The 26,726-nt window shown below is 48.4% G+C and overlaps 1 protein-coding gene across 3 annotated transcripts in view; it reads right to left on the reverse strand.

Annotated features, from left to right (window-relative positions):
- The window catches only part of Snf4agamma (SNF4/AMP-activated protein kinase gamma subunit), a 345,435-nt gene that overhangs the window by 231,143 nt on the left and 87,566 nt on the right, over positions 1–26,726 (reverse strand). For all 3 annotated transcript variants that reach the window (XM_077700005.1, XM_077700006.1, XM_077700007.1), the window contains exon 2: positions 49–310. In XM_077700005.1, the coding sequence (XP_077556131.1) occupies positions 49–310 (262 nt within the window). The remainder of the gene's footprint in view (positions 1–48; positions 311–26,726) is intronic.

The following is a 26,726-nucleotide window of genomic DNA, read 5'->3' on the forward strand; positions in this document are numbered from 1 at the left end:
GCCTGGTTAAATTAAATTAATATGTGGAGGAGGAGGAAGGAGACGCACCTCCGAGCACGTCGTCGCCGGACTGCCTGCGCGCCCTGGCGGCCAGCTGCAGCGAGGGGAGGCGGTGGGCGCCGCCGGAGAGCGACCGGCGGCGCTCGGAGGGCAGCGTGGCCGATCCCCCTCCCGCGGCCCCCGCGCCGCTGTTGAGCGCGGCAGAGGGGAAGCGGAGGTCCCCCGCCGCGTCCACGGCCTCGGTGGCGTCCATGGGGCCCCAGTCGGCCGTGGTCACGATGCGAGGAACCACCAGGCCTTTCTCCTCGCCCTGCACACGGGGAAGGGGGAGAATCTTTAGAGCACTACACTCGCCATCAATAACTGATCAAGCACGCAAGGCCAACAACAATGCGTGCGTGCGAACGCACGCGCGCTCGCACACCCACGGACACACGCGCGCGCACACATACATACTTTTTACGCAGAGGAATCATGATTCCCCATTCTTTTGAATGACACAGTACCGACTTCATGGGGAGAATGGAGGAACAGGAAAGGATGAACAGGACAGAAACCGTGGCACGTCATTCCATTCATCGCCAATGGAGGAACAGGAAAGGATGAACACGACAGAAACTGTGGCACGTCATTCAATTCATCGCCAATGTGTCTCACGGGAGTCGATCCAGCTCAAATAATGAACGGATGTCGCTCTTAGGTGACGTGACAAGTGGGATCCGCTACCCGTGCGAGGAGCGGGTCATGATGATGCTGACGGTGACCATGAGTCGACACGCACGAACAGGTGCGGACAACCGTTTGCTACAGCCAAGCGCTCTCTATGACAAAGGACTGTACTACTTATTCCGCTTTCTCATACGAATCGCATCCTTCAGTCCCCTACTAAGCATCATCACCAATGTTGGAAAGGGGTATTGTCCACTGTGCAAAGGACACGCTCAGAATAGAGAAAGCGAGAAAAAAAAAAAAAAAAAAAAGCTGTAACAGCAACGGAACGAAGCGTTATTTACTAACTAGCCCGAACGCTTCAGAGACGACTGTTCGATTCAACGATCGTCCTGAAACATTGGTCGGACTCCAACAAGGCACAAGCTGTGCAAGAAAGTATGTTTTGTTAATTTATAGAAGAAAAGAAAGCCATGAGAGGTAATTGCCTGAAGCATTGATTAAAGTGCAAACAACCTTTAAAGTTATGTGTGGCAGAGTGAACAAATAAGTGCCCCAGTCAAAAAAGGCGACAAGAAAAATTTCTGTAGTTAGTCGTATTTTCGAGTGTCGTACTGCCGTCTTATCGTATTCTTGTCATGTCGTGATTCTGGTGTTCTGTTGTTTGCGATATAACTGTCCTGATTTTGATGTTCCGTCGGGCCGAATTCCTTTCTTGTCGTGATCTTGATGTTCCATTAGTAGTTGCATATGGTTTTAACGTTATTGTCCATTGTGAAGAGTAGGGTAAATGGCAGTTCTGCTGTAACTACAGAAATGTGCGTCGTAACAACAGGACTTCTATTGTCACAACAGTTTTTTGTGGTCCGACAGGAATTCTTGTTAGGTTTTAGCGGTATTTCTGTTGTGGTTTCAGACTAGGATGCAGTTTGCCAATTTCTATTAAAAAAAAAAAGCCATGTGGGGAGCATGCTAAATTCGTTTTCACGGATAGAGTTTATAATCACCGGTGTTTACTAAACCCGGTGATAGCGTTTGGCGTAAATTTACTAAATGCCCACAGTTATTCATAAACATTTTTTTTTCTGATTACTCACCCCGCATCGCAGCAGCGAAACACACGGAAAACCCACAAGCGCGGTCATCCTCGCGTTGGCGAGGATGTCAAAGGAATGAGTTGGAGAAATTTTTACCAACGCTTAATTTTGCAATGACATCCATTCCCAACTCCCGGAATACTCAGATGCCATCACAGGACACGCATGCATCGGTGGCCAGAAGAGTTGGTGACAGCTGGCCTGCAGCTTCTTTTAAGTTGAACCGGGTCGCGCCCAACATTTTATTAGCCTTCTAGTGCAGCTTGAACTAAAACCAACAAAAAATCGTCTGTTCTTTTAATCAGGTGAGGTAGCACGTTCAGACGCAGCAAACAAAAGCATGTTTCTTAGCGATAAGAAAGAAAAAAAAAAGCACCGACGCCCAGTTCAGGACTTAACTTTCCCCGTCAATATCGCATATGGTAGATACCAGGACGCCACGGAAAGCAACACTGGGTTGGACAAACCGCGCAAGATAAAGCAGAAGTCGTTTCGCTTTTAAAGGAGCTTAGGAGCTTTAAACCGGAAACAACACTGTCGGTAGGAACGTGCCAAGCGACGGCTTTTTATAACTTGTTCTAAAAATGGGTGTTCCCATATAACTTGTGTAGAACCCGGACTCGGGTAAAACAACACAGCAGAGCGAAAGTCGGCTTCACTAGCATACACGAATGCACTGCTTGAAAGAGATTCTACCAGGGGCAATCTAGTATCAAAAGTGTGAATAGCACCATGTATCCATAGGCCCCCATGCAACACCCATGGATACACTAAGCCACTTTGAAGTCGGCTTCTATATTTACACAAAGGCATTGCTTGCTCACAGTGTAGCGCGTTTTTGTTTTCATGCCTTCTTCAACACTTCCTTATCAATTTCGAATTCAGCACAGATCTACATTCGCGCTGTTAAGCGATTACATGCGTTAACTTGCCCAATTATATATTTATATTGCAGGTATGGGGCGTCACGCTTCTTCGGTGGAGTACTCGCAATGAAATCACGGGGTACTAAGTTGGTGTACAACCGGGAAAGAAGAAAACCGCCACAATCGCGGCACGCCCGCCTTTAGTATTCCTTATCTAATGCAAGCATGAAAGGAAATGAGAGACGAACGAGAGACAGAGCCGAAACGGCAGCGGAAAATTTCGAACCTGGGCGCCCTCAAGAAGTAGGGCGCGCGATTTGCGCGCAACAGGTGGAGAGATTCCGAACGGCCGCCCGAACAGCGGCTTCCCTCACAAGACGACAGGCGGCGCCACGGCAGCTACGGACCCTCGCGAACCGGCTTCCCAAGTTTCCGCGGGGGAAAGTTTCCCACGGACACGCTCCGCCTCAGTCGCTTCATTCCAGCCCACCACTCTTTAGGGGCGAAGCTTCTTAGGGGCTCGGGCTATCGGCGTCTGATGTCGTATATCATGTAGTCGTTGTACTAAAACACCGGAAGACTCGCTTTCCAACGCCTCGAGCTAGAACGCTTCGTGCTTCAAAGACACGAGACTTACAGCAAAACTGTGTAACTCTACCCCCAACGGTTTCATCTCCGTGGGCAAAAACGCCAAGGCGCCAAGAATACACTCATACACTGCGTACTTCGCCCCTCCACAGGTTTCACGTTAGTGGAAATGGCCCGGGATTTTTAATTTCGTCGTCCTTCATTTTAAATACTTTTCAGGTCGAATGGTGCAATACTCGAATGGTACACTAACATGTACACTAACAATTTAATAAATAAAACTGGCTTTGATTATCAAATTGTATGCCGAATATGTTTTCGCGGTATTATTCTACACACGCAATAAACTTGGCCGTGTATATGCTTGCTTGGCGCAAATGTCGGAAGACGATGTTCTTCGGCCGCCCTTGCTCTCTCCCTTCTCTCCCCTTCCACCTCTCACGCTGTTTTATTCCCCACTCCCCCCTCTCATGAAGAAGGCAAATTGAAGTTTGCTTAACCTGATCCAGTTTTCCCGCATTCTCTAAGGTTCCTAGCCTTCTCAGTGCTCGCGCGCTATCTTTCGGTACCTTTAATTTCTATTGTTCCGAGAACAGCTCGAGGAACGCCTTCGTTTAGTGTTCACTTCATCTCACCTTTTTAAGACACCAGTTTCAACGTTTTTTTTTTATTATTATTTGCCACTACAAATACCGCTCCCACGTGTATTTTTAATCAAAATAATGCTGTTACTGTCAGTTATGTGCTCATGTTTTGCCTCAAAATGCCTAACGTTTTGTTCATTGCGCGTGAACAATCTTGACATGTAGGACGCATGCCACAAGTTTTACTAGTTCTAGGTCTTGTTTATATATACTTCTTGAACTATTTTATCTTTTCAATTTTGGCTGGTCGGCTGAATCCCATTTTCCTTCCTCAGCTTCCTCCACTTCCCTTCCATCTCATATTTTCCGTGCACGCACTGCACACTTTGAGCTCCATTTCACCATTTTCCTCTTTGACCCCATCCCTTACCGTTACTTTTTAGAACGAAGCTTTCTTGGTTTCACTGATGGCGGTGTGGTAACCAAAACCAACTGCAGGAAAGAAACTTTACGCAATGGGAGGGCACATATGATGGTGATGATGAAACGAAGAAATAAACGCTTCCCGCGGTCAGAGTCGAACCTGGGTACCTCACGTTACGAAGCGGACGTCTGACTGCGCCATCATGGCATTTGGGTAGCTCAACATTTCATTTGGGTCTTTCAAGTTCCCTGCGTCTAGCGACGACGATCGGTGTGGGGGGGGGGGGGGCGCTGAGCTGTCTCGTGAGTGATTCGTTTGCTGTCGCCTAAATTTGGACTTCGACTCGCAGTCGGTTTGCACTTTTATCGTCGACGCTTCGACTGATTGCAGCGGCTTCGACTTCGACACTCCTCCATTTGATTTTCGCGCGCAAAAAGCTGCGCGTTTCAACAATCGTCGTCGTTAGACAGAGGGGATTTGAGCTTTTCTTCTTCCTCCTCTCTTCCCTTTATTTACACAACTCCCTCCCCACCTTCCGCTACACTCCTCTTGCTCTCTCCCTCCTCGAACCCAATCACCATTGCTTGCTTCATCGAGCCTTTTTCCGTTCTCACCCCACACTCCAATCGTCTTCCTCCCCCTCCCCTCCACCTTTCCCTTACACGTCCTCCGCTGCAAGCCCCCTTCCAGCCACGTTCTTTTTCCCGTCCTCTTCTCCTGTATCTTCCCTGTATCCCGCCATCCCTCCTCTTCCCTCACATCATTTAGCCACCCATTATGGGTCAGAAACCAAAGAACATTTCTGGCTAAACGGACGAACAAACAAACAAAATAACAGACAGACAGACAGACAGACAGACAGACAGACAGACAGACAGACATTTCCGCGCTTAGGTAGCCCAACACGTTCGTACGCTGCATAGTATAATGGCATATCAATATAAAGCTCAATAATGCTGAATACTTGAGCAGTCTTAACAGCATATCAAGTAACAACTAAAAAATCATCGTAGTTTCTTCCCTCCCAAGCGTTTGGGTATGTCCATGGACATACCAAGATGACACGTGTGCTCGCCATCCCATTTGCAAATGTGACGGGCGAGCACACGTGTCGTCTTGGCGGCGGTCTTAGTGCGAATCCGTCAAAGCCGCCAGCGCCCAGACGTCTCGGCTTCGCTTTCGCGTTCTGCCACGGCCGCCAGGAGTTGCGCCACACTGCACGAAGAACCATAAAAAAGGTACCGAACAGACACGGTGCACAGGCATGCTGTTCCCGTGAATAAGCACACATCCTCCCTAACGAATTTAAGGTCAAGTCTGATTACGGTTGAACGCGTCGTATGTAAAAGTCAGCGCCGGGTTTCGCTTGTCTCCCTCAGGGGCCTTCTTTCAGCGACATTTGCAAGCCCTCGACGGGCTAATTATTGCGAAAGCATTAAGTAAATGACTCATTAACCGGAAAAGCCGCCATGCTAGGAAAGCATAAGTAATATTTTAAATTCTATTGGCTCGACGAAACGCGTTTCCTAAATTCATAGTGGAGGCCGATCAATAGGGGGGACGCAAGTTGATACGCAGCATAGGGAGGGGCAACGCGACGGTCCGACGTTAGGCTTAAAGGAGCCATGAAGAGAAAACAAAAGTTTGTTTTATTCGAAAGATTAGGTGTTTCATAGTACCCCAAGCGCTTTCCCGGAAGCAAATGATGCTTTATTCACTGATAAATAAGGCAATTTAAGCCAAAATTTTAAATCTCCCGCTAAAATTGAACATTCCGTGACGTGTACAATGGCGTCATAGAGCCGGTCCATGAAACAGATACTTAGTATGTCGACTCCATATAGCACCCACACGCGGGAGTCGATCGAGACGGCGGCCATTTTAAAAATACTAGTACAACCTAGTGCACCCGCAGCCCTAGTCATGGAATCGCCTGATCCGGAGAACAAAACTCTCGCCGAGGAGCTCGGGCTTGCATTTAACAACCTCACACCACAAAAACGCTCAATGCTTCTAAGTGCACGAGCGGCAAGAGTTGTGGGATACGCGGTGGACGGGAAAGCGACCATTCCGCGATAGCCACAACAGACGAACGCCCAGCCGTCGGCACCGCTGCCTCGTCAGCCCCGTCGCGACGGACGAATATAGACTGGTACGTATGTGCCGTATTTTGATTACGGTTAATAATAGTTCAATTTCAGTAGCAGTATCACTTATGCCAGTTGGCCGGTGTCGTGTATGGAAAGCCGTTCGCGCGAGCTCTCTGCTTCGACCAGAAAGATACGAGCGTCAATGCGCGGTGTTTACGGCATTTTTTACCCCAAGGTCAGAGCGATTTGACGAAGTCGGCAACGAGCGCCAGCATGTTCCAGGAGTGAGCTAACGTAAGGGTCCCTGCCGTAACTGAACAAACTGAAGTTTTCAGTGGTTGTAAACTGGAAACGAGCTCGTAACGACAGCAGCAAACCAACACCATTCGAAACTTACGCGACGACTGGCACTATCTCGTCGCTTCTTGCTGTTCCTTACTCCCCTCGTTTCTATTTTTACCTTTGCTGGTTGGCGATATGACGGCCAACCTCCTGTGAAGGGATTACGATACGAAGCAAGGTCGCGGCTGTGCGTGCTGGAACGGTTCGTTGGCCCCGAAGAGCCTCGAACCCGAAAATTCGTCTGCGCGACGGCGAGATGTCGAGCTCGGCCGGCGCGCTAGTTTCGTACGCATTGGCGCACACGCTTGCGAGTTCGTTCGGACCTTCAACCGTTTACTCCACCGTTCTTTGTCATAAAAAGAATGTGCAGTATGTTTCACGGGCATTTAGCTCGCTATGCAAGCTGTAAGCCCTGCCTAACATGCGTTTGCTTTTGCCGGCCTCCGCCAATCGCAGAGCTTAGCCCATGTGACGGCATAGGTTCTGTTGCGGGAAATGAGCTGGTGGGTCGCATGACCATTCCCGTTTTTCCTAATTATGTAGCTTATTTGAGCGAAGTTTGCGTTATAAGTGGTGTCGTTATGGTTCTAACGAGGCAATCTTTCGAATGAACCAAACTTGTGTTTTCTCTTCATGGCTCCTTTAAAGGGACACTGAAGTGATTTGTAAACATTGCGGGATTCCTAGCGCAAATTGTAGTTCGGAGTCCGTAGGCATTGTTTCGACCACTCTGGCCGCGTTTACGCGAATTTATTTAGTAGAAAAATCAATTCGAAAATGCTGTCCTCCTCTCTTTGCGCTCGCCCATTTTCTGTGGCGTTTTCGTGTGACGTCAGCAGGAGATGAGCTGGAAAATGGCTGCGCTACTGCACGGTTCGCCGACCAGCCGACCTACCGATCGAGTCAGTCGGCCCAGCGTTTCGTCCGCCGGCCGCCGACGGGTCGTCGCTATTCGCTCGCTCAATTGAAACTAAGCCACAACACCTTTGTGAATGAAAGAATGTGCCTTTCCTTACTTTGTTAGTTTGTACACTGTGTCAAACTCAGAGTCCGGGTCGCTCCACACAAGCGCTGCACAAGTGCACATGCGACGCTTCGCTGACTTTACGCTAGTAGGAAAATCTAAGGCCAATTGAAGGCGGGAGAAGAGTCAGCGAAGTCAATATAGGTACTAAGAAAATAAAATCACCTGAAACGTTTACCGTACAGCGCAAAACTAGGGAGCAGGAAGCACTTTTTGCGCTGGGTAAACAAGCACAGCGGTCAGCAGCACGACCGCACATCTGCGAACGCTTTTCCGTCAGAGAAATGCAATTGCTAGACGTGAGATATTGTGGAAGTTTGGGGGACACTTACTGCAGGAGTGATATACAACAAATAGTCACATAAAGTACTTAAAATGCTTAAAATGAATAAAAGTGTAAACTGGTCATACATTATAAACCTTATATATCCAAACCCAGCCAGCGCCGGCTCGTGGCCTAGCGGTCTGAGGCGCTGGAATTTGTTTTGAAAGTCGCAAGTTCGAATCCCCGAGGGTACATTTATTTTTTTTTGTAAGTTGATTTTTTCGTATGCGGCCGATGTTTTCTGAACTGAGTACACCATTTTTGGGCCGTAACGTTAACTGCTCCACGAGTGAGATCGCAGAACGCGCGCATACTGACAATGACGCGCTAGCGAGTTCTCGTTGGCGTGCTGTTGCCACAAGCACCGACTGCTTGCGGGCAGTGGGCCCGGGCCTGAATCAGCACACCCTTGGCCTGGTGCGAACTACCTTTTTACGAACAGACATGAGTGAGGCAAGCTTCGAATATGCGGGAAAAGCGCATGGCGTTTGAGAGTCTGCGGTGACGCGGAGGGCGTTCATCCACTGCGTAGGCCTCGTCTAGTGATTTCTACGATTCCAAGCCGCCCTGGGAGGTTTATCTTAGACATTTGACAGCCGAAAACATGGCAGAAGCGCGGTACGGCGATAATTGAGAAATCAAGAATGCCCATCCAACAACGCCATCAGATGTCAAGCATGTTGTTTTACAGAACCGAAACCGAAACCGAAACTTTTGATTACTAACCTTGGGCATCGTCCAATCACGGTGCCCCCCCTCCTGACGTCACAGCCTTTAGTTGGTGCGGCCGCCGCAAACCGCGCATAGTAGTTTTTCTTCTTTCGCGCTTTGTAAAATAATTACCGATTTGTCAACCGGATAAACGATGAATAGTGTGTTAATTTGAGCCAGTCTACACAGTGCAAGCAAGAACGGGAGCTTGACAAATTCACTTCAGTGTTCCTTTAAGGTAACGTAAGGTAGGCTAACGTAAGGCCTAACGATATATGTTGCGACGATAATTGGAACACTTTGAAAACTTTTTCCTGGGCGAACCGCTGCTCGCTTCGCGCTCAAACTTCACATGAAGGTCGCATTTTGTACTCTCTTTTGTTTGACACCGGGAACAATGACGGTACTTGCCTATTTATTCTGAAAATTAAAAAAAAACGATTTTGCGGCTATGCAAAATTGACGGCCGACTTGGAAGTGCGGGCCAGTGCAGGCGGATCTTGGAACGACGGCGCCACCTGGGATATGCAAAGCCAAACGGACGATGGGAATTCACGGTAGGAACGAGCCAAGTGAGATCAGAAAATCTGTTTCATCCCTAGTTTACGATGATCACAAATAGGTGCATAAAAGCTGATACCAATCATAATAGAACATCCCCACGGTTCATAGTTGCCAATAAACGTTGGATTTGTTTCCTCACCTGCTTTCACATTTTTTGATCGTGGGCTACCCCATTTGGCCCCTTCCTGCCGTGGAAGGAGCATGAATCCCCATCGTCCGTTTCGCGCTGCACACCCCAGGTGGCGCCGTCGTTCCAAGATCAGCTTGCACTGGCTCCCGCGCCCAAATCGCCCGCCATTATTTTCCCATAGGCGAAAATCGTTTTTATTTATTTTCAGAATAAAGAGGTAAGTACCGTCACTGTTCCCAGTGTCAAAGAAAACAGACCACAAAATGCGACCTCCATGTAAAGTTCGAGCGCAGCGGTACGCTCAGGAAAAAAAAAATGTTCCAATTATTGTCGTAACACCCTGTATAATGTCGTCAGGCGTTAACCACAGCTGTGCGTACAATTATTATGGCGCTGCTTGGCATGTCGTTAGGCTCAACGGTAAGCTTTCCTAGCGCTAACACTGGATGTTAGGCCTAACGTAACGCTTTGACGCCTGACGCATCAACCGGTGCACACTGAGAAAAGTGCTAATGGTACTTCAAACTGATCTTACAGGCTGACACCGTATGGACCCAAAACATAACGTTAGGCATAAGCTCCTAAACTTCGGCGCATACCTGATAGCTACTACTTTCAGTCTAGCAAAATGTTGCACACCCGCAGAGTAGCACAAATCCTAAATTGTGTACCGGAGAACTCTAATTTTTAAGAAAACTGTGCCCGTAATCTGAATTTTGTCTCAAAGGAAAAAAGATAACAATAATAATTGGAGGGCATGCAAAGTGAAAATAATGATGGTGATACTGAGGACCCATTGGACACTAATGCTTTTGGATTTACTAAAACATAAAAGCGCTTAGGTGAACAGGCGGGACAGCTTCAGTCAGATAATGGCTGAAGGAAAGGACGTGCCCTCGCCTCGCTTCAACTTTGAAGTGTCTCAGTAGACTCAGAAAAGATGAAGTCACGATAAAACAAAAGAAAAAATCAGTACCAATCCACCTTCTAAAGGAGGGTACCAGCGGAGATGTATGCGGGTTATTGATTGACCACAAATTCCCGTTTAAACCGCGCCGTCGGGCCGGGGAAGACTTCAGCGTGATAGTAGCCACACCGACGGCGTGCGTTTTCCGCCTCGCGATATACGGGGTGCCGACGACGGGCATGGCGCTTACGCTTGGTTTCGTGGCCTGATCGTCCTCGGTGGTTTCCCTCCGCCGCGTTCGCGCCCAGTGCCGCCTAGATTTTTTTTTTTCTTATAAGTAGGCTTCACTGTGCGACCACACTGTGTGAAGCCAGCTTACAAAGACAAATATCACATCGATGCTCCCAGCAGTCGGCTTCACTTCTTAACACTTCCTCTTTTTCAGATGCGCGGTCCCAGATAAATACACGTATTGTAGCAAACATTTCAGAACTGGCTTGGTTTGGTTCAACGAGATAGCTCATTGCTGGGAAGGCATTTCTCCAAAGGCGATATACGCCACCTTATATCAAAATATGAAGCGCCGGAGGCGAACAAGTGGTCGAAAGGAGATGGTGTGCCAAAGTGAGGACGAGGGAAGCGGCTTTTTGTCCGTCTACTCACGCAAAAAGACAGGGGAGTTCGCCTATAAGAGCTCCGCTGTAAAAAGATTTGCAATTCGCACAACCGACTGAACTAAGAAAATAAACGCCCAAGAGAACTTCAGACAGAACAAACTTTCACGCACTCCATTTGAGAAACTAATTCCGCGAGACCTGCACCAGAAATTTTTAAAACGAGAACACCGAGGCTATAAATCGTAGTCACAGCAATGATCACTATAGCAAATCCGCTCGGCGCGGCCGCCTCTCACGCCAGAAAATTAGACAAAATGCAGACCGGCTCATGTCAACAACGGAGAGACTCCGCCACACTCCGGGAAAGATTTAGAGATAGAGAAAGAGAAAAAAAGAAAGGAACGTAAGACGATCACGCGAACAAAGCCGCAGCCGCCGTGGTGACCGAGGGAGGGATTGCAAGCGTGGGATCGCAAGGTAGTACGCTGGCCTGAGCGAACGGAGGGCAGAGAGAGGGGCCTTATCTATGCTCAGTGCAGGCGGCCGGGGTCGCTCAATTAACCGGAGTGTCAACCGCAGGAGCGGCCTCCATTTCATACCACGGACCACGGTTGCGTGCGCGAGCGAGCGTCAAAAGCCGGAGGCTACGATCCGCTTGCGCCACGGGAACCGGCCCATGCTTCCCCAGAGCGCGTTCTTTTACGAGCACTGGCCGAATGTACGTGGAGTGTGCGGCCGACAGTGGCGCAGCGCTAAGCTGACCGGCTGGGCAGGGCAATTAACTTGTCATCTAGACTAAATTGATCTCCGAAGTAACCGGAGTGGTGGCTGGACACTTCCCCCCTGCTTGGCGTTGATTGCGTAGATCGTATATCGCGCTCCAAACACTACGTCGTCTTTCCCAGGCGAACTCTTTCGACGGCAGGTGAAACGACCAATGATTCGAGATAACGTTACGCTCCCCGTAATATTAGCGTATGCGGCGTCGATTAAAATTAGCAAACCTGATATTACGATTTACATTACATTACTAACGCGAAATATCTGTTAACTCAGTTGGTCGACAATTCGGCGTTGTGACGAAGACATGGCCGGCTCAAAGAATACACAAAAGAGGAAAGAATGCGATGGGATCAACGCCAAATTCCTCGAGAAAGCTCCTGCAAGTAAAACACGAGTAACTGAGTTGAAAAGATCCGACAATGTTTTGTCTACGAGGGAATCTAACAATGGACGTACGGAATGCGAGTCGCGAGCACGCATTACGAATACCTGGCACAGCTCGATAGCAGACCAGGGTGGACCTATAGTGAATGGCGTGTGGCCTTCGACTTGAAAACGTGTCTTAGAGACATGTGGTGAGGTGGCGTAAGTGATTAATTTGGGCGTACTAAAGCAGAAGTAGCCATGGACGAGTAGAAAAGTACGTTCCCCCTTAATGTGGCCTTCACCTGCAGCTCGCATGCGAACGCGGCATGCACAAAAGGCACAGTAACGAAGAGGAGAAAGGAAAAGCAATGACGCAGAAGGAAAATGCTGATGGTGACCATGCATGGCAACACACGTTCGGCCTTGTTCCGTAACAAAAACTAATCCTTCTGAATGAGGTCACACGTGCCTAATGGTAGTGGAAGCGTAAAAGACACTTGATATGCAGGGTGTTTCATTTCTCTTTACTAACAATTAAAATTGGAAATTTTTCAGCTAAGAAATAATTAACAGTCTCTCGGGGTGATGTCGTCAATATAACTCCGTTTTAACACGCATGTGTTTTATTACCGGATACACCAACACTTCGGTGATGTCATATCCGTCACGGAAGTGACGCCAGTACAATGAAGCAAGCGGCCTGTAAAGGTTGCACCCCTGCACATAGGGTCTTCTTGCGGAGAATCAACCTTTAGTACTAAAGAGTACGTTATACTTAGGGTTGTTCGTTTTCGGGTTGTATATTTTAACACGAGTGTGTTTTATGCCGCGATACCCCGAGATGTCACTGACGTCATATCCGCCACAGAAATGACGCCGGTGCACCTTTTCCGAAGCGACCCACCAGCAGGATGCCGCTCGCCAAGCACACCCACAATACAGCCGCCGACCGGAAAATCATGCTCAGCTGCAGATTTCGCTGCACATTTCCCTTTCGTGTTTTGCTGATTCCTATGACAGAAGAATCAACCACAGTTTTTTTACGTTTTGATTAGTTACCGAATTAGTTAAACTCTTTAAAGTAACCTTTATTAGAGATTCCAGAAGAAAAATTTCAATTACAACGTTTTAAAAACGCCGGAAAATATGCGAAGTAGCGGTGCTTGAACGAGAGTTCCTGTAACGGGGTAGGATTTATGGCGCTGGAATATCGAAAATCGAAAAATGCAGGCTGAAATATCGAAAAATGCAGGCTCTACGCCCATTTGGGGCAGCAGACGCCGGCTGATAACGACGGCATCACGCGCGCTGCGTCGCAAGACGCTTTTTAATTATGTACGGGAAGGTGGTGCTCAGCCATGCGAGGCTTGAACAATGGACTCCGCCAGTCAGCCGTTTGAACTTGGCGCGTTATCGTTTAAAGCGCAGTAAAAACTTCCGCACTCACGAAATTTTCCAGAAACCGCGGCACTAAAATTAATAAAAATATAAAAATAGCCATTAGTAGTCTGGTGCGAGAAAAAAAACTGTGGTTGATTCCTCTGGACTCAAAGGAATCAGTTAAACACGAAAGTGAAATGTGCAGCGAAATCTGAAGCTGGGCATGATTTGCGGGTCGGCAGCTGTCTTGTGGATGTGCTTGGTGAGCGACGTCCTGCTGGCAAGTCGCTTCGGCAAAGGTGTATTGGCATCATTTCCGTGAAGAATATGACGTCAGTGAAATCTTGGTGTATCCCGGCATAAAACACTGTCGTGTTAAAATATAAAACCCGAACACGAACATACCCTAATTGTAATGTACTCTTCCCTGCAAGAAGACCCCGTGTGCAGGCGTGCACCCTTTACAGGCCGCTTGCTTCGTTGAACTGGCGTATTTCCGTGACCCCAAGCCCCGTAGTGCTGTGCAGCGAAACCAAGCATGCTGTGCGCAGTACGAACAGCAGAACGCATCAGTACTTCTATGTTTACATGTGATTTCGTAACTTCCACTGTTTGTCTCATCATTCTTATTGCTTTGTAAATAGTGTACCCTAAATTTAAGCGCAAATCGCTCGTTCGTCTAGTTTGTAAGCTCTACCTAATTTGCGTCTGCTTCTGCCAGCCTCCGCCAATCGCAGAGCTTAGCTCATGTGACATCATAGGTTCTGTTGCGGGAAATGAGCTGGTGGGTCGCATGACCATTCCCGTCTTTCCTAATTATGTAGCTTATTTGAGCGAAGTTTACGTTAAATGTGGTGTCAGTATGATTCTAACGAGACAATCGTTTGAATGAACCAAACTTGTGTTTTCTCTTCATGGCTCCTTTAAAGGGACAAGACTAACGCGTATAGGCCGTACTCCCCGAGTTTTCAGGCCGACTTCAATGCACTGTTAACGAGAAAAGGGTTTACGAAAGTGCCGCTTCCTTCGTACCATTTTATTCGCCGATTTTCTGACGTAGGCTATGATGACACACTAGTAACTTCGCAGGGCGGAATTTAGCAAATTGCTGAGGCATTTAACCCGTACAGCCTGTGCGTGAACGAAGAAAAAGCCAATATTAACCAAGAACCAAACCGGCGTTCATTAATATTTTGATGGTCGAAACCACATGGAAACACATTGCAAACCAGTGTGACGTCACCGCGGTACCGCACAAAAACACATTAAAGCTAAAATGACGTCACTTTGTGAGGTTAGTGTGACGTCACTGCAGTATTATGCAGCGACCGCGAACTGAACGTCGATTACCGATGAACTTTAGGATTCCGTTAAACAGTCATATTATGGATTACAAGGCGCTAACGACGACTTCTACGTCCCTCTAACGCCCACTCTCGTTTTCGTCTCTCCGTCTCATGTAAATAAATAAAACTTCACCTTTAGCCGTCTCGCTGCCCCAGAAAGGAGTTTGACACACATGCAGGGCTCCGCATCATTTGCATCACTTTTATAGCGACCGCCGCGCGCGCGATATGCCTTTTTGACCTGGGGCGCCGACTCTTATGGGTAAACATCCGGGGTGTTTTCACGCAACTGCAGACCTCGAACACCGTTTCTGCATCAGAAAACAAACTCCGGCCCCACAGATACAGCAGAAGTGCAACGCTGTGCACCAGGCGAGTTCAGAACGTCTACCGTCATGAAACTCGGTACGACTTTATTGACGCGCAAGAGCTTCTCTTCCGAGTGCGACCTAACCCAAACAGCTACACCCGGGAATGTCTCCCCGAGTGCACATCTGCACACGCAAACGCGAAATGCCTCTCGCCGCCTAATGGCATAGCCGCCACCAGGTAAGTGCTTACGTACATGCACTCTCGAACCGACAGCAAGACCCTATCGACTAAGCTTCGCTGAGGCATCCGGAACAGGACAAGCCCCGACACTTCACGTCGCATACAATCCCGGTTCTGAGGGAACGCCAGTGCGATGACGGGGTGCAGCTGAGAGGGCCGTCTAGTTCTCTCCCAGTCGTTCTGGATTCCAATGCCTCTTCTCTTGGCTTTGTTATCTTGACAGCGCTACCTCAAAAGAACCGTACACCAGCCAGACATTCATAAGGCAGTCTTCTCCTCCCTCCGTGCTGCAGAAACGCCTACAACGGAATGGTTTCCGTTCTCCGAAAGACCGGCTCGGCTGAATTCGTTCCAGGAAAGTCTTTTTACGGTATTTCACCGCGCTATTTACGAGGACAGTTCACAATTCATCACCATGAAAGCGGAGAGACGGGTAATTACAGTTATCACTTGTGCGTACTCACTTCTGGTTTCACTACCGCGCTGGAATGGTCCCTTGTATTAGGGGCGAAGCCCCTTAAGGACTCGGGCTGTCGGCGTCTCATGTCGTCGTAACCGTCGTCTCATGTAGTCACGGTACTGAAACACCACGACACTCGTTTACGCCTCGCGCTAGAACGTAACGCGTACTAAAAAAAACACCGGGACACTCGTTTACGCCTCGCTCTGCAACGCTTCGTAACGTGTACTACAAAAACGCCTGGACCCGCGTTTACGCCTCGCGCTAGAACGCTTCGTGCTTCAAATAAACTAAACGTTTACAGCAAAGCTGTATACTTCTACCCCAAACGGTTTCATCTCTGTTGGCAAAAACGCCAAGGCGCCAAGAATACACCTGGACACTGCATGCTTCGCCCCTCCCCAGGTTTCACGTGAGTGGAGATGTCCCGCGATTTTTTTCAGCAGAAAATCGGTGCCCCGAAACTTGGTTTTCTTCTCTTTTTTTTTTTAAGTTAACTCTCCGTGCCGCGAAAACGGACCTCAACGGAAGGGCTTCCGCTATCCCCAAACCCGGTTCGCCAGAATCCGGTCTAGAAGCGACTTTTAAAGCGGAACTTTCTATGCGTCGCTGGTAGCAGCGTTGCCCAAAAAACGCACTTCAGGAACGCCAACTTTCTCTAACTATGATGATGATCGCGGGTGAAGTGAAAGATTGTTGAAAGGGGAAGCTTTCTGTGGTCAAAAGCCAATGCCTTCGAAGTACACAGTCAAAGTCCCAAATCCCAATCGTTAAGCCCAAAACACGCTGCAGGAAAGCCAACTTACGCAATGGGTTTCCACAAAAGCACATCAACAGCCTCAAGGGAAAAAAAAAAAAACGCTTCCCGCAGTCGGAATCGAACCTGGGTCCCTCGCATTATGAAGCCAACGTCTATCCGACTGCGCCATTCCGACTTTTTTTATTATTATTATTACATGGGAGAATACGCTCAGGCGTTGCAGTACGAGGAATACAAGCTCAAAAAAGAATACACTGAAGTTATGAGAAGCACATATACATCAAAATTCAGGCAAACACACACAAGCGGTCAAAAGAGGGAACCAGTCAGGTGGTTGGTCAAGCAAACTATACACACTATGTACAAATGCCCCAGTTTCTCGGAAATAGGACTTAGTTGATCTTGGTGGCTCAGCATGCCTGTCACATAAGCGGCATCGCCACAGACTGCACAAACCAATCAACACAAACATGCCATAAGGCGGCTCACCAGGATAGTCGAATGGCAAAAATCGGATAGAGAAAGGCGTAATATCCATGTCTTTTCTGAGCGTTCGCTGTAAAATGTCCCAGAAAAAGACAGCATCTCTGCAGTCTACAAAGCAGTGATCAATTGCTCGAAAGTAGAATAAACTAGAAAGAAGCTGCCAAAGAAACAGATGAACAAGCCCAAGTCCCCCTCGCGCAACCGGAAGAAAAAGGTTATCGCGACGCACTGGCTCATTACGCGAACACCAAATGAAGGTTGCAAAAACCCGGTGAATAGCCTGTATCCTGAGTCGTGAGCAATGTAACACCTGTAGGACATAAAGAAGTCGGGTCACAAGAAACGTGTTAGACATGGTTGGGGCGTACTAAACTTTGGACTTTCACTCAGGTTGCATAAAAGAAAGAGCTTCGCGTTTGAACTATCTTTTTTGCTTACGGATCTTTCCTGTTGGGGCCCTTTTTTTTTTCAGCACGGAGGGAAGAAAAACAGGTCTTAGGGCACCAATTCTCCGCTGAAATATAGACGATTATTCACACGTACCAACAACACTAGAAAGAAGTGTGCAAAAATGTGAATTTCGGGATTCCACATCCATACGCTTGTACGAATAGCGGAACTGCCCCTACAGAATAGCGCAGAGAAATTAATGCTGACGCGAACAAGTGCACGGAAAGAACCCGCAACAGCTATAATAGCCAAAATTGGCTGAAAAGTAGATGTCGGTCCCGTGCTTCCTGTTTCCAACTATACAAAGAGCATTGTTTTTAAAAACCACTACTCCGTCCGCTGACGTCACCGTCCTTTCGTCAGTTTTTTATCGGTCTCCCAAGGTCTCACGCCGCGGTCAAGCGGGCAGAGTTCGGCGGAAAAGGTCGCCACCAGAGAAGTATTTTGGGCGCCGCAGAAGATACTTGTTTACGACTCCCTTTTATGAGAGGTTATATATCCTTTGAGCCTGCAACCTTTTTATCCTCCCGGCTCACCCGCGGAGCGCGCGGGGAAGAGGTTTCAGCGGAAAGCCGTTTTGCTGCCGAAGCCCCATATGGCCACAAGCGCAGTCATTCAGGCGAGGATCGCTGGCGCGACATGAACGGATTTCATTTGCTGCAAACCAAGCTGCAAAGAATATGAGTGGCGCTCTTGCAGAAAGTAGTACCAGCAATCTATAAGAAAACAAAAAAAAAATTACTTGGGGCGCTTAAGTCTGTTTACGTACTTAGAAGGCGAAAGCCCGGCGATACTTTAAAACTTCTTTACTCCTGCATCGTAGTTCGGCTTCTTTCTTCGTCTTCGTTTCTGTACGTCTTTTAGGGCGAATAACTTCGGCCTGCTTTGCTTTTTCCGTAACACCGTGTCCGCATACCTTTCTTCGCTTTCCTTTCATCGCCTTCTTGCGCGAAATACCACAGTCGAATATCGATATAACGAATCGCGCGGGACCGCCGAAAATCGTTTGTTATTTTGAAATATCGTTGTAATGAAAATTGGCGGTTATAAAAAAGTACTCAAAACTAGGAATGAAAATGACGTACGTTAGCGGTAGACGCGTGTGCAGACAGGTAAACTCTCAAATAAAAAATTCCCCGCATTTCCCCGAGGGGAAGAATGTGAAAGTGCGAATGCACGAGTTGAATTTGCGCGGTTCAGTAATGTTCGCGAAAGAGAGATCACACACACACACACACAACTACAAAGAAAGAAAGATGCATTTATTCACAGACACCTATTTGTGTTGTCGTTGTACTTGATTGCTAGAGCGGATCTCAGCTTTGAAATTTCGTGTCAGTACTCCTTTAAGCAGGTGCATTAGCCCTTCTCACGCCCGATTCTTGGCCAATCCCCACGTGGGTATGTGCCATGTCAGCGGCCACGCAGCGCGCGCCCATCTCCCCCCGTTGCCAAGGAAGACGAGGAGATTCCTGGCCAATCCCCCACGTGGGTATGTGCCATGTCAGCGGCCAGGCTGCGCGCGCCCATCTCCACGTGCGCGGACATCGCCGGTGGACGCAGGTTCAGGGTCGCTTAAGAAGTGCATTCGCACTTAAAATGTCGCGGTCACTTCAAAGCTACTTTATTTGAAGGAATCAGTTATTTTCTTCTTGCGCGTGCAGCATGCACGGCCGATTAGGAATGCCTCTACACATTCCACCTTGAACAGTACCTCATTGGGTGCGTCATTTCACCGAGCAATTAAGACATCCATGTTCGACACGATCCCGTCTTCTTCTGTGTTCGGTGAACCACAGTCGTCTTCCTCCGCGCCGTCATCGTCACTAAAGATGATGACTGCTCTCGCTTGTTCTTTGCACAGGCGCTAGCTGCATTCATCTGTATATCTCGCACGAACTTCACAGCAAAATCCCCCGCAACAAAACAAAAAAAAAATACCTGCCCGCACACGTGATTAGCGTGAAGAACGACCGACCGCCCACCGTTACCCAACACAGCAAGTGAGAAAAGAGGCAAACGCGGCTAACTATAGGCCTGCTAGGCTACTGCACACTAAGCTGCTGCCCATTAAACTTTGTTGTGGCGCTAGCTGTTGGCAGTCGACATAGTGATAATGATAGCTACTGCACTCAGGGAATACACAGAGAAACGGCGGTTTCTGTTTCACGTGAGAGTTACGACGCTGTTACTTTTAGCCGAATTCGTAATACTGATGTTCATCGATTATCACGAGGAAAATAAATTACGTGTGCGGTATTCTGAAATATGCGCTATTACGAAATTCGTAGTTCTGAGATATTTTTACATTGAAAATTTAATCTGGCGGGTATTCAAAATATTCGTAAATTTGAGAAATTCGTTAATGCGCGGTTCGCAGTAACGAGATTTGATTGTATAACAGGCAGACCGGTGACACACGCGACAGCTTACCCAGAATTGGAGTTCTGCGTGGCTAGGATGCACCTGTTCTAGTCACGTGCCGGCACGTTCACCTGTCAGACGGCACGCACTGTTCTAAGTTTTCCTGCGTCGCTGGCATCTGGCGGAGATAGCGCAGATGCAGCAACACACTGGGTTTCTAACCTGGCGGACAACCGCATCGGATCACACGTGTTTACAGTAGCGGCCATTTTTTTGACCCCACAAAGACGGTCTTTTTTTTTTTTTTTTTTTCACAGAATGCGGTGCTTCAGGATTTCGCTTAAAAATTGGCGATGCCTGCACGCCTAAAGGCCAAGGTGAGAGAAGGTAATAAATATACGTTGTACACTCATTCTAAGCCAATTTTGTTTCTTCGCAGACATGGGTGTATCAAAGTACGAAGATGCGTGCCCTGTGATAAAATCTCTGGGTCATTTGGGTGTTACAAGGAAAAATGACAATTCGCGTTTTGATCCATTTAGATGCGTTATACGAAGCGCGTACAATGTTGCCCTGACTTAACTGAATGACAGCAATCGACGACAAAGATTTAACCACCTTTTGCTTTAATTCAGCATGCATTCCAACACAAACTGCAGGATAATTTAAAGTGTACTAAAAAAAAAGCCGAGTTCAGCTCCATTTAAGTAGATTCAGGTTGGAGTCATGAGGGTGAAATATCACAAGGTTGCCCGGTTCCGGTGACCACTGAACTTGGTCTACATTCCATCCGGAGAGGACCTATTAAATCTTAAGATGAAGAGAGCTTCGCTAAAAGAAGTTGCTATTCAAGTGTTTTTCAACGTCCCTGAACTCTCCTAACTTCGTCACAAGGGCGACCAACGACCCGAAAAGTGCACGCCAATATGACCCTCGCAAAAGGCGTCAAAGGGGTACCCGCGTTTGGCGAAGGCGTTCCCCAAAGACCGGCAGACGAATGGAACGAGAGCGAGAGAGATAGTAAGAGACGGAGAGAGCGCAAGCAAGTGCGGAGTCGGCGAAAACATGTTTACCGCGGGGGCATTCGGTAACGAAACAAAAAGTTGTCGGATACGGGGTCGGGAATCATATGCCACGCTGGCGGGGCGGAAAACACGGCAGCCGACGTTCCGAAGGCTTCGCGACAGGGCGGGAAAAACGAGCGCGGTATTTCCATTATCGCGCGGGTGCACGCAGTACTTGGGCTGCTTGGGCGCTGGCAGCAAGCGGCCCTCCCGGTCCGAGAGTGCTTGCCATCCCCTGTCGAACGATAGGGAAGCCAGGTGAAGTGTGCCTCCTTCATCCGGAACTCGCGACGCTTTACAGGCGCCAGCAGAGTTTACAATCGATCGCTCATCACACGTGCCCAAGACGTTTACACTCTTCTTCGTTTTCCCAGCGGTTCCTTATACCGTAAATCCTCATTAACTCGAATTCGCATGTCTCGAAATATTGGTTAAGTCGAAATTTTTTTCGCCGTGCATTTACCTCCCACATGATGATGATGATTGATGATTGCTATTGGTTTCCCCTTTGAAGCGGGGTGATGACATGTCATCTTACCAAAAAGGACTAATACAACCATGTTTTACACTCTTGGTTTAATACTAGCGCTGCTTAGGGCAGGCACAAGTGCTATGCATTTTCCCACCTTTATCTCCAAACGTTTTTTTCTGGGGACCACGGATATCTCGAAATGATGGCAGAGACAACACAAGGCAAAGTCCGCCACAGGCAGCTGATAAGGTCTCCGTGCGAACGCTTCTACGCGCCGAACACGGACATGAAGGGCAAATTTGAAGTTTCCGCAGCCGTGGCGGTTCCCTATCTAACATGTCAAGCATCTGTAGGAGTAATAACGTGTGTGCCACCGGGGCGCCCATCGGTGGCCCCACTTGTGCGCTGGTGAGTCACGGGTTTTTTATCGAGAGGTCGAACCACGGCCGGACCCAGCCCCTTGAAAGTGCGCGAAGGAGGTTGTTCCGGCTATTCTTTCTGCAGCGTAGCTTTAGTTAACAGCACTAGCTCTTATTTCGGTGACCTGGTCACACATTTTCGGCATTTCGCTTAACTCAACTCCGCTTATCCAGAAATTTTTAGCGGATTTTACAACTTCGAGTAAACGAGGCATTACTGTACTGCAACTTAATGACACGGCCCCGAGCAGTTATTCCCTCTCCAACTGTAACGGCCAAGTTTAGGCCAAAAAATCCCGGGCCATCTCCATGCACTAACGCCGTGGAAAACCCGTCGTTCGGTCTGTGTGGTTTGTCTTCCCACCGCGTTCGGCGCCCGCCCACGCGAGCGTTACCTAACTTTGTTGCAGCGACGAGTGAAAACGGCGCACGCAGCTATAGCCATTTATTCTTTATTTCGTGCTGAGCGGCCAACGGACGACGGAAATACGATGGTCTTTCCATATCAAGGATGGTCACGATTTCTCGTAACCTCTTCGCACTGCGCATACGCGCAGGCATGTACTGAAAGCCACACGCTCCGTTGTTTAAACAGTGATTTCCCTACACCCCCCCCCTAGGGGGTGTGTAGACCCCCCCTAGTTTTTCTGGACACCCCCCCTTGAATCCCCAAATTTCACTCTTGTCAGTCCTTGTATGGACCTTTTTCAGAATCGATCTGCGCATGTGCGGGCTGCCCGTCTGCTATTCTTGGCAGTAGCCTCGGGCAAAATAAACAAAAGTGCGCCCCCCGAGCTTGCTGTTAGCGTTGCACGTATTTATTTCCTTTTTTTCGACAGCTCGTGGCAAGTTCGTATGTGCACACAAAAAAAGGCTTTCAAAGGAAAGGGGCAAAGTGGTTTGAGGCTGACCACGCTGCGAGCACATTGCTACCAGCCAGGGAGTAGCGAAAAGCGCTATGGAAGCTAATCCTGCCGTTTTAATAAATCGGGAGCGTACAATCGGTGCCTGATTTATAAGTGCTGCATAATTCGTGTACTACCTAAACATTGTTTCAAGAACTTAACTTTCGTCACTGGCCCTGGTAACAAGTTCGAAAATGTCCTTTACGTTGAAAAATGGCGAGAAATTTAAAAAAAAATTGAATACGGACCTTTCATGGTAAAAAATGAATTTCTCTAAATTTGTTTTTTTCTTAGATTAAATAGAAAGCACCGCCTCTCAGGTGTATATATATATAGAAAATGAAAAACGTACGTCACGGGGATGAGCGTTTGGTTAACAGACGTCTATTATTTAACTAGTGGGATAAAAAAACAGCTTTTCTAGTTTATGAACCCCCCCAGAGCCATTGGACACCCCCCTTGATTCGATGCCTGGGGAAACCCCTGGTTCGTATTTCGATTGATTGTAGGGTTTAACCACGGCCTCCGCGATCACCCCGTGCGCGTTTTGCTCCTGCCGTTGCAATCGACGGGAGAGAGCGTAAGTTGAAAAGGGGGCGTGGCCGCGTCTTCCGCCGCAGGGCGGCGCTCGCCACTACTGCTCGCCATCAACTACTCCGCGGCAGCTTGGTTACAGTGGCTAGAATAGGAAAGTGTGATTAGCGGCATGCAGCGCCTATGAGGCGCTTTGAAGCCGCCGATAGGGATCCGCGAGGGGGCGCGCGCGATCGTTTACACGTCGCCTGGTGAGGCGCGCGCGGATCGTCTGCAATGCGATTGCTGCTTGGACCAGAGAGAAGGACCGCTTGTTTCCTGTGCCGTAGCAGGTTTAACTGCCGCCAAAGCAGAGCCACAATTTTGTGCCGGGCCGCTCTACGCTGTACAAGTCCTGCAAGAAGAAACTTTCGTTGTTTGGCGTTCCGATCGAACGCGCGTCTATATTGGCGCAGTGGCGACGAGCAATACCATGGCTCAAGGAAAACACCGCTATGTGCGAGCTACACTTCGACGTAAGGTAAATCTCCCGGCACATTGAACATACCGTGAACGGAGTTGTCTCAATCTACAGGGGCAGGCCTCGGTTGCCCCCGGAAGCTGTGCCCACGCAATTTACCAATCTTCCAAAGTACCAGCCGAAACAATTTCCCCGAGCAGGAAGTGTCAAGCGAGAAGCGCACCCGCGGCCCCACCCAGCAATAAAAACGCTAAGGATGGTGACTCCTCTGTGAGTACAGAGTTTGAAGAACCCCATGCTCCTTTTCTGTGAAGAACTTGACCTTCGGCAACATGGGGGAAACCACACGCTGAGTGTTTCGCCCTTCACAGTACCTTACAGCGTGTGTCGCACTGCGCAGGATAAAGCCAAAGCCCGTACACGTACCTTAAGCTTGCAGTTGGAAGCATTTACAAAACATCTGACATACTGAAGAAGCCTGCCACTCTCCCCGTCCATGACTATCAAATTCGTTTTGGTCCTCTAGCTGCATGAAGGCATTGAAAAAGGAGAAGGCATGCCTTTTCGTGAAAGGAAGAAGCATTTAAAGCTCAATTGCCTCACGTAACAGCAGAATCGAACGTCGAAATGCTTGAATTTCTTCACACACACACACACACACACACACACACACACACACACACACACACACACACACACACACACACACACACACACACACACACACACACACACACACACACACACACACACACACACACACACACACACACACACACACACACACACACACACACACACACACACACACACACACACACACACACACACACACACACACACACACACACACACACACACACACACACACACACACACACACACACACACACACACACACACACACACACACACACACACACACACACACACACACACACACACACACACACACACACACACACACACACACACACACACACACACACACACACACACACACACACACACACACACACACACACACACACACACACACACACACACACACACACACACACACACACACACACACACACACACACACACACACACACACACACACACACACACACACACACACACACACACACACACACACACACACACACACACACACACACACACACACACACACACACACACACACACACACACACACACACACACACACACACACACACACACACACACACACACACACACACACACACACACACACACACACACACACACACACACACACACACACACACACACACACACACACACACACACACACACACACGCACGCACACACGCACACACGCACGCACGCACACACACACACGCACACACACGCACACACACGCACAAAGAAATAGCAGCAAAAGGCAAAGCAAAGAAAGTTGATTGCTTCGAGCCTTTGCAGTTATGAACAAATCATAAGAAATTCACCAAAAGTGAGTAGTTTTTGTCTGTTTGTAACGACCACGTTGAAAATAAAATGCGTGTTTACCAGTTCCCAATTCTCTGATTTGCTTCATAAGTGTCTGAGCCAGCCGGCTATATTCGGCTGTCAAAGTGTGCCCAGTCGGTTGCAAACTTTGATTGTAGTACATTCATTGCATCTCAGTTTGCGCGACCCCGTAGAATAGCCATGAAAGAAAATATATTCGTACTCCATATTCCGCCGCCGTCGCAGCGAACGTGTAATCGTGCGACAGCGCCACCTGGATTTTCCTCCTGCAGAGTCACGCGGCAGAGGGCCCGGTCATCACACTTTCCTATTCTAGCCACTGTAGCTTGGTGCAAGCCAGGGAACGCGCGTTTTCGCAGCGTGCAGTCAAATTGAGTCGAGCAACCAGCTATAAAATGACAGGTATAAGACAATAACCAACAAATTTGTTATGGTTAGCTTAATAATATGAACGGTTAAGCAGCAATCATGCGAGCGAAGCGCCTCCGTGCAGTCAAGTTTGCCGCGCGAGCGCAGCGCCATCTACCGCGCCTCCGCGCAACACTGGGTAGGCCGAGCCTCACCGTCGTGGCCAGCCGCCTGCTTTACACACTGTGCCCGCGCCCTTGCAAAGGCGTCTATCAAGTGGTTAGGTGCGCTATAAGTGGCTTAAGTTTGTGGGATACGCTGCAATGGCGACAGGATGGAGTGTTATCGACTGAGAGGCGTTAAAAGAAACAAAGCCCAGAAGAAAGCTACCGCCTTCGCTGCCCTGAATCGTCCGAGTTGGGAAGGCTGGTCACAGCCTTACAGGCGGCACATGTCTTCGTGAAATTTTTAGAAAATACAACGCCGATGACTACCAAGCAGATTACATGTTGCTGTCAAAGTAAAGTATATCGGTTTGCCAGCTGTTAATAGTCGCAAGCTTACAATAAATTGGTTGGTTTCTCTGCATCGTGCATGCGTCTTCCGCGGCGTTTATAATGAAAATTCATGCGGCACGTAACACTCAGCCGTATTTTACTTGTAAGAGAACTAATTGATGGCTCCAACATCTCACCCCTTTTTTGGAAAAAATATGATTGTTTTTAAACAAAGTAGCGCCATTTGTTTGAAAATAAGCTGTCAAAAAGTCGAAATACCTACGTCAGTACAAGATATAAAAGCAATGCATGTGGGATTTTTGCACTGCAGATAAATACTGTTCAATAAAACAAAGTCGTTTTAACGGGGCTCACAACAGCAACATCAGAGAACAATAAAAAATAAACGGAGTTTATGATTATTCTAATATTTGGAGGCCCTGCGTACCCCGTAAAAAGGAAGAGGTAGTCTTAAATCGTTCACGGGCATTTCCTGGCGGGCCTGCAGCGAAACCCGTGCACATGTACGTTGTGAATGTATTCACGGAAAAGGAGACGGAAGGCACAGAGGTTGAGTCTTCCTTTCGCTCATGAGGCAATACTGCTTCACCTCGTACGCGGAGCAAGAAAACGTGCTCGCTCCG

This window comes from Haemaphysalis longicornis, unplaced genomic scaffold, assembly GCF_048455015.1.
Source record: "Haemaphysalis longicornis isolate Haplotype H1 unplaced genomic scaffold, Haemaphysalis longicornis Haplotype H1 scaffold_2, whole genome shotgun sequence".
In the NCBI taxonomy this organism is placed as follows: Eukaryota; Metazoa; Arthropoda; class Arachnida; order Ixodida; family Ixodidae; genus Haemaphysalis; species Haemaphysalis longicornis.